The sequence below is a fragment of the Myotis davidii genome, unplaced genomic scaffold (genome assembly GCF_000327345.1).
Source record: "Myotis davidii unplaced genomic scaffold, ASM32734v1 scaffold428, whole genome shotgun sequence".
Lineage (NCBI taxonomy): Eukaryota > Metazoa > Chordata > Mammalia > Chiroptera > Vespertilionidae > Myotis > Myotis davidii.
The window spans coordinates 2,124,324-2,133,594 of record NW_006299834.1 but is presented as its reverse complement, the minus strand read 5'-3'; the positions used below and the strand labels follow the sequence as shown (position 1 = coordinate 2,133,594).

General features: G+C 44.5%; 1 protein-coding gene across 1 annotated transcript in view; it reads right to left on the bottom strand.

Moving 5' to 3' along the window:
- Positions 1 to 2,608: 2,608 nt before the first annotated feature.
- SNU13 (SNU13 homolog, small nuclear ribonucleoprotein (U4/U6.U5)) overlaps positions 2,609 to 9,271 on the bottom strand; it is a 7,031-nt gene continuing 368 nt past the window's right edge. The window contains exons 2-3 of the mRNA XM_006775961.2: positions 4,808 to 4,928; positions 2,609 to 3,876 (exon numbers count right to left, since the gene is read on the bottom strand). Of these exons, the coding sequence (XP_006776024.1) occupies positions 3,614 to 3,876; positions 4,808 to 4,928 (384 nt within the window). The 3' untranslated portion in view covers positions 2,609 to 3,613. The remainder of the gene's footprint in view (positions 3,877 to 4,807; positions 4,929 to 9,271) is intronic.

Here is a 9,271-nt window from a genome sequence, read left to right as displayed (position 1 = left end):
CGTGTGTCTTGTATCCAAAGATCATTTGCTATTGGCTATTAGCTCAATTTGCTCACATCATCACAATGGGAACAAAATGAACACCAGTGAAGGTAGGGACAATGTGATGATTAAGGACAGATGAGCAGATTTCAGGAATGACAAGCCCCAGCAAGATGCTGTCCTCTCCTCTTTTCCTTTAATTGTGTCCTATTAACCACTAGCGTGCCGGGGAGCGCGATCGCGCTCCTCCTGTCTTTCGCCAAAAGTGCCGGGAGCGCTATCGCGCTCCTCCTGCAGTGTCCAGTTCTAAGTCTGCTTTTAAAGTGATGATGATATTGCTAAATATGTCCATTCTTGCTATGAAGATGACGATTTTGTGGAAGATATTGAATATGTAACTTCATTTACTTGTGTTTCATAATTTTTTTCCTAAACTGCTGTAAAACCAGCAAAAATGCCTTGGCAATTTTAGCATAGTTCCTAGGATATTGGTTGGCACTCAAAGGGTTAAGACCTAAAGGCCAGATTTCAGAAGCAATAAGAATGTAACATTTCTAATACTGTTACCATTTGCTTCCTGAGTAAATAGCACTCCCCCACCTCCCATGTTGCATTCCTTTTAATGTGACATTCAAGTATATGAAGATAGTTTCTGTTGCCCCAAGAATTTGGGTTCCAGTGTAAGTGAAATCAGTTCTTACTTTTCAGGGGAGCTGTAGTAAAGCAAGTTCACGATGAGGAGAGGTCCTAGTATTAGGAGGGGAAGCAGGGAGCCTCTCCCTCCCCTCCCCCACCCCTCCTCCATCCTCCGTTTTTTCCTGCTCTCTCTGCTATTGCTTTTGAAAAATTAGCTTGAGAGAAGGAAGAAAAACATCTGCAAGAATGTGTGTCCTGAGGATGGCTTGAGGTTCGGGCCTGTGTCTCAGGATTAGCATGAGCCTCTCATGAGGAGCGTGTAGGAGGGTCAGATTACTCTTGGGAGAGATTTTCAGTTTGGGTTCTTTGCTCTGATCTTTATAACGTCATTTGGGACTTAAGGGAATGGAAATGTAGTTCAGTACTTAACAACACTACAATGAATCATCTTTTTCACAAGGTCATCATTGTAAATGTAAAAATACTCCTTAATCATAGGTCCTCTTAAGAAATTGGTTTTAGGAAACTTATTCTAAAATAGAAGTTCCTGACCAGTGTTCCTGATCAGGGCCCCTTGAGACCTAGTGAAAGCCATTGGATTCTCTCCCCCAAATAAAATAAACTGTATATGCAAAATTTTCAACCTATTTCCTAGGTGGCTGGATGGAAAGGACAGGTTTCCTTGTTTTCATGTCTAGGCTTTAGGAACTGTTCACTCTACACATTGGAGCACCGGTTAGGGTTCTGGCTCTCTCCTGAGGGCAATAATCAGAAGACAGTCTGATATTAGTTAAGGACAAGTGGAACAGAATGTGACGGTGCTGCAGGAGAGGCAACATGAGGTGGGGTAGCTGGGAAAGGCCTAAAGAAGTGACATTGAGTGACTAGCATGAGGAGAAAGCCACCGGGGCAGCAAAGGAACACCAGGTACAAAGAATTTGAGAAGGGAACGGGTAGGGGGTGTTCCAGAAACCAAATATGAAGCACTGAGCAAAGACAGAACTCGGTGAAGCAGACACAGGACACGCAGAGACCACTAGGAGCAGGAAAGAGCCACAGTTGTCTCAGGCGATCACACGCTGACACCTGCCTTTTGAAGGCCTCCAAGGGAGCGGATACAATGGAGTAGACCAGGCACCAGGAAGGAAGATCCCGGAGCCCCGCCCCACCCCACCTCTTAGGGTTCTAATGGGTAAGCCTGAGTTTCCATTCAGGTGGAGGTTGGCTTTCTTGGTTCCCTCTGCCCCCAAATTATTTCAGTCCTTTACAGTATGACTTTAAAGTACAAGAGAGTAAGAACTACCTCAAACTTCACCATCCACAAATAGGAAAGTGCTGGGGCAGTGTGTGTCTAAACACTGGAGCAGGCTGGGGAGGGGGAGGGAGAGACTGGCCAGCAGGCAAACGGTGGTTTCCAGGTTTGCTTCTTACTGGAGCGGGTGCACTGGCCCATGCTGGCCAAGGGGAAACCAAATATAACCTATCCCCATTCATCTGACCATTACAGGACTGTTATTTGTACTTTGTAAGAAAATGTCTCCAGCTGAGGTAGCAGGCTCTCAGGGCACTTCCCCTTTGATAAAAAAATAGGTGAGGCAAAAATAGGTGAGGCAGGGGTTTCAGTCACCAATCCCAATCCCCCTCCCAAGGGCTGCCAGGAGCCCTAATTTTGCAACAGTGATTCTCCACTAGGCGTGACACTGCCACCAGGGAACACTTGGCAGTGCCTGGAGGGAGGGGTTGATTGCCATCGACATCTGGTGGGTAAAGGCCAGGGATGCTGCTAAAACCCTGCTGCACATAGGCAGCCTGGCACAGGACTACCCAGCTCCAAGTTCTGAACTACCAGAGACCAGCTGGCAGGTAGTGATGGCGTTTGCACAGCTTCTTGGTGGAAAGTTGGAGCAGCTAAAACCATACTAATAACACTAAGCAGTTCTTCACGTATTAGCTGGATCCCTACCAAGAATCACACTTTCTCTTTAAGTTGTAGTATGAATATATTTCTTTACTAGGACTCTCACAACAATGATACATTAGCACTGTCCTTCTGACGTGATCCAGAACACATACATCTGACCCACATCGTGGCAGGACAGGAAATGGGTAAAGGCTCTCAGAGCTGATACCAAGTGTCCACTGAAGAAATCTATTCACCAGAAAGGATGTTTCCTTGGACTCCATCACCTCTGTTGTAGCTTTGTCTCCAAGACTTGCCCAGAATCCTTCAGTCCAGCACCAGTTGACTCTACTTTCTCTTGCCACTCCAGACTCCTTTAAGACCTAGGTCAACTGCTCCATGTCTCACTAGCCCAGGCCACTTTTGGAATCCTGCAGCACACATCTCTTTGGTATGCTGCTGTCCTCCACCCGCAGGGGCACAATTGGGAGAGTATTGTTGTTGGGGGGCGGGGGGAGGGCTGGAGGGTGAGGGGGGAAGGACATATATTACCAAAAGCAAACGGTAGGGGTACATTAATAAATGACACTTGGGCATACAACTAACAACCTCACAGGATACATGCTTCTTCCCCAAATGATGCATAATACCCTAGAGAGCAAAGGAACCCCTGGATCATGTATGGAATGATTCTGTATGCCAGGCACAGGGAGATAAGTGGGTGGTGTCTACTTCACCATGCCCTGTACACAAAAGGGAGTTAGTGCCTCAAAGCTGGGACCGGATCTCTCTACCCTGGCTCGTTCCTGCTTTTGAATGGTGTCACCACTCTGCTTCTACCTGTTCTGGGCTTAGTTCATTTTTCAAAAGGGAGGAAAGATAGCAGAGGAAAAGTGGAAGAGGAGGTTTAGGGGTGGGGTGGGTGTGGGGTGATAATCTATATGGCAAAACAAAAACAATTCAAAAATATAAAAAGATTTACTACTACAATATTTTATAACAATAGAAGGTAGCTGGAAATCCTACATGGTAACACAGACAATATGACACACAACCGAGGGGGAGGAGGCGAGAGAGCGCGGCAGGGGCCACGGTTTAGACTAAGAGCCTTTCGATGGACTGCTGAATGGACTGGATCTGCTGCTTCAGCTGGGAGCCTTCTTTGATGGTGACAGAACAGGCGATGACAGGCCTGGAGACCCCGCAGGCCCGCCCCAGCGCCTGCTTGGAGCGCACAAACACGTAGGGCACGTTCTTGTCCTCACACAGCAGCGGGAGGTGCAGGATGATCTCCAGGGGCTCTGCGTCTGCAGCCATCACAATGAACTCAGAGATGCCTCTGTTAAGGGTTTTGGTGGCTGTGGAGAGAAGGACATGAGGCCAATAGGTGATGGGGGGTTAGGGCAGGGAAGCCACAACAAAGCCATTTCCAAGGAAAAGAAACACATGCAAGAAAACGGGGCAAAACTCTCACACACAAGCAAGTCTCTGCCCTGTAGTGGCCTTGGGAAGTGACAAGGGATTTAAGTGCAGTTGGTTATCCTCAGTGCCTTCCTCGAACCCATCAGTTCTGTCAGAGCACATCCTCAATCAGTCCACTTCCTTCCTCTCCTCTGTACCACACGTCCAAGTCACCGCCATCTCTTGCCTGGTTGATCGGAACAGCTTTCACACAAGCCCCACCAGCATGAAGCAGAGCATGCAGCACTTCTCAGACTCCGTGATCTGTGACAGTTTTACCATCTCAACCTGCCACGATCAATACTTCTGACGAGCTCACATGCAACTCACGCAGGAAGCACACCACCACCAGCATCGTTCAAATGCTTATTCCTGACTGTCTATCTCCATGGCCCAGCGCTAGCACACGGACCACACTCTGCATTAATGTTCAAGTACTGAACAAGGGCACAGGCTCTAGAGCAGTGGTTCTCAACCTTCTGGCCCTTTAAATACAGTTCCTCATGTTGTGACCCAACCATAAAATTATTTTCGTTGCTACTTCATAACTGTAATGTTGCTACTGTTATGAATCGTAATGTAAATATCTGATATGCAGGATGGTCTTAGGCTACCCCTGTGAAAGAGTCATTAGCTCGCCAAAGGGGTCGTGACCCACAGGTTGAGAACCACCGCTTTAGTATCTAATGTAAAAACGCTGTTCTCAGGTCCTCGCACTGTCCCAATCAAGAGTACCCGGCCCTCTTTCTGTATTGGAAACCTAGACGAGGGACTCCTGGCGAGTCAGGTGCCTTCACCAGCCCCCCTGGAACACGCTGGCTGCCTTACCCTCATTGGCTCCTTTTCGAAGCTGCTTGTAGTTACAGGACTGCTGAACGAGGTCCAATAGTTTTTTGGTGAGGTGGGCATCTGCGAGAGGGTAGGCCTTCGGATTTACATCAGCCTCAGTCTACGGGGGTGAAATCAAAGCGTCAGTGAAAACGAACCACAAGCTGTTCCAGACCAGTCACAAAATAATCGACACTGAGACACAACGGTCAGCGCCCCTGCTTCCTCACCCCCAAACACACTTATAAATGACACTAGAGCCACACTGCCCAGTTCTTCTAAGTTAGGAGCACACTCCGAACTAGAAAAACTGAATTAGGACTTAAACAAAAAGTTAATCACATAATCCAAAAATATATACCAAAGGTCATATACTTTTAAACTTGCCTCTCTTTAGCTTAATGCTTGGTAATAATCCACAGCAAATGGATTATAAATGGGCTCCCATGGCTCAGTTTCAATGAGTCACACGGGGGTAATTTTTAAATTTAGATTTTTGTACTCCATACTATACTAAGTTTACTGAATCAAAATAAGGTATAATTGCCCATCCAGTGTGGCTCATTGGGTTAAGCGTCATCCGATGCATACAGAAGTCACTGGTTTGATTCCCAGTCAGGGCACACGCCCAGGTTGAAGGCTCGATCCCCAGTAGGGGGTGTGCAGAAGGCAGCAGATCGATGATTCTCTCATCATTGATGTTTCCATCGCCCTCTCCCTTCCTCTCTGAAATCAATAAAAAAAATATTTAAAAAAAGACTTTGATTCTAATACTAGATATTTTAATATTAAGAAATTACTCCCCGCCCTAACCAGTTTGGCTCAGTGGACAGAGCTTCGGCCTGTGGACTGAAGGGTCCCAGGTTCGATTCCGGTCAAGGGCACGTACCTTGATTTCGGGCACATCCCCAGTAGGGAGTGTGCAGGAGGCAGCTGATCAATGTTTCTCTCTCATCGATGTTTCTAACTCTCTATCCCTCTCCCTTCCTCTCTATAAAAAAATCAATTTTATATATATAGAAATTACTCTATTCCTCCCATCTCATTCCCACCTGACCAGTTTAACCATTTTCATTAATTTCTCATTTGTTTTCCCTGTGATTCTTTTTATAAATATGTTTATATTATATATACTATCCAAATGCAGCCCAACATCACTAGGCAGTGACTTGTGGGTGGGTGATGGCCAGATGGGAACACTCACAATTGCATCTGTCTTGGTGATCTTTTGAGACTGAAATGACCCACCCCTGGAAGGAGCAGGAAGTGATATTAAGGGCCAGATTTTACCAAGACACCTAGTCCTTAACACAGTGGCTCTCAACCGTCCTAATGCCGTGACCCTTTAATACAGTTCCTCATGTTGTGGTGACCCCCAACCATAAAATTATTTTCGTTGCTATTTCATAACTGTAATGTTGCTACTGTTATGAATCGTAATGTAAATATCTGATATGCAGGATGTATTTAGGCGACCCCTGTGAAAGGGTCGTTCGACCCCCAAAGGCTTAACACATGATCCCTGGGTGATGAGCAATTAAATTAGGTGAGGGCTGAAGGAGTTACCTGAAGTAGTGGGTAAGAAAGACCTTATTATCTGTCTGCTCTTCTCCATACATTTTAGAATTAGCTTTTCAAGGTCCACAAAAAAGCCTACTGGGACAATGTCTGATTTGTAGATTTGATATAATAATCCCAGTAAAACAACTTTAGGATGCAGAATCTGTCAATCCCATTCATATTAGTGCCTTTAAGTAAAGTTTTATTATTCTCCAAAAGCCTTATCTTTTATACTTATACTAGATACTTCAAATTAAGAAAATTCACTGTATTTCTTAGTGTGCTACGAGTTTCTCCTTTAATAAATAAATTGGTGTTGAATTCTATCAGATTTTCTGTACTGACTCAGGTGAATAAGATTTTTCTTCTTTAATCTTTACAGTTTTTCTAATGTTAAAAACCAATTTTGCATTCTTGAGATAAAAACAACTTAAGATTTTATTTTAGATCTACTAGCTAATGAACATAGTTTCTTTGAGGGATAATAAAAATGCTCTAGAATTCAATAAGTTGATGGTCACACAACTTTGTAAATATATGAACCCACTGAATTATATACACTTTAATGAAGTTAACTTTATGGCATGTAAATTATCTCAATAAAGCTATTTAATAAACTAGGTCTAGAGATTCTTCAAGATTAAAATAATTTTATGTTAGGCCCTGGCAGGTAGCTCAGTTGATTATTGAGTGTTATCTCCATACACTAAGACTGCAGTTTCAATCTACAAAAATTAACCAGTGAATGCAAACATGTGGAACAACAAATTTATGTTTGTCTGTCTCTCTCTCTCTCTCTCTCTCTCTCTCTCCCCCTCCCTCTCTAAAATCAATAAATAAAAATATTTTGACTTCAGAGAGGAAGGGTGAGGGAGACAGAAACATCAAAGATGACAATCATTAATCTGCTGCCTCCTGCACACCCCACACTGGGGAATGAGCCTACAGCCCGGGCATGTGCCCTGACCGGGAATCAAACCCTGACCTCCTGGTTCAAAGATCTGTGCTCAACCACTGAGCCACACCGGCCAGGCTTGTTCTTTACCTACTTTCTTAGTTCTTTCCCCCCAACATAAGCACTTAAAAAAATTTATTGGTTTTTAAAGAAAGGGAGAGAGAAGCATTGATTTGTTGTTCTACTCATTTATGAATTCATTGGTTGATTCTGGTGCATAGAGATGACACTAACCAATGGAGCTACCCGGCCAGGGCTATATATTCTTTCCAAACACTGTTACTGATTCCTAATTTATTTGTGTTTCCGTTGGGAGAATATGGTCTGTATTATCATCAATCTTTCAAAATTTGTTGAACTTGTTTTATGATCTAGGAAGTAGCCAATCTTCATATATGTTCCGTGCTTGAAAAGTGCCTTTCATACTTGTCAGGTGCAATATTTACTACATTCACTATGATCACTAAACCAAGTTTACTTACTTATAGTCTTGTTAAAAATCCTCTATTTCCATACTGACGTTTTCACTTCATAATCTAACAATTATACACTTAACTGCTAAATGATTGCATATTTGTCTATTTCTTCTTGCAATGATATCATTTTCACATGTGTCTTGTATTTTTTGGCCACTCTCTATCTTTACAGATCATTTCTTTCTGATATTTATATAGGCTTCAGAACACTTTTTAAGTTGGCATATCTTTTCCATTCTTTTACTTCAATCTGTCCTTCAATTGGAGCATTTAGTCTATTTTTATATTTAAGTATTGACTGTGTAAATTAAGTAAACACTGAATTCAAATCTTCCTTCTTTTTGTGCCTCAGCTCAGTCCCACGTTTATTTTTTCTTTCTTTAGGTTAATTATTATTTTTCTCCACTATTTTCCCCTCTACTAGTTTGGAGTGGTATGTCTTTTTTCTTTTGGTGCCTGAGAAAGGATATTTGTCAAAATCTAATTCTCAACAACAATCATCACCTCCTAAACAATAAAGGACCCAACACTTGAATTCCAATCACTCCTCAAAGTTACTTTTTTAAATGTCAGGTATTTCCATTGTGATTTCCACCAACCCATCTCTGGAAGTAAATATTCCCAACTCTCAACAAACATTAAGTGCAAAAAAGGGGAGCCTGACCGTCCATCCAAGAGGAATCATCTTATCTGTCAACAGTAACAGAAGGTCAGCTCACCTTTAAGATCACACTACCGATGTTAGAAATAGCAACAGCAATTTCTTAGTGTAATTATACATTCTTCCAAAAAAATATTTAATCCTCACCGGAGCACATGCTTAGGGAGAGGCAAGGGGGCCGGGGTGGCGGGGGTAGAAACATGGATGGGTTGCTTTCTGCACCGAGAGGGGATCGAACCCGAAACCTTTTGGGGCACAGGACGACGCTCAACCAACTGAGCCACTCGGGCCGGGCCCCATATTTTCCTTTATTGAAGGGTTAACTAAATGAATGAGATCACTAGCTAGCTTTAACCCTAGCTCCACCAGTTTGGCCTCCTGTACACCAGACAGCCCCAAACTGGAACCGCACGTGGGGCTACCAGGACCTTTGACAACAGCTTCGTAGGGGCCTTTATTTACTGCACCCCAAGCCGGGGCTCGGGGATCCCCCACATTCCCCGCCCCGAACGCCAAAGGCTCCCTCCCTAGGTCCCGGCACGTGTGACTCGCGGCGAGCACTCGGCGCAGATCCTGGCTGGAACATCAGCCCCGGGAAGTGGGGTGGGGAGGCGGATCTGAATCCAGGGAGTCCGCACCCTCCTCTAGAGACCCCTACTCCCCCAAACAGAAAAGATGGAGCCAGGTTTTCTCACCCAACTTTCTCCTCTCTCCCACGTGGGCTGGTCTCTCTCTCCCAGGTCGGACCATGCCCGCCCCGCTCACCAGAGGCCGTCGGCAGCGCGCACAGACGGCTGCACCCCCGATCGCAA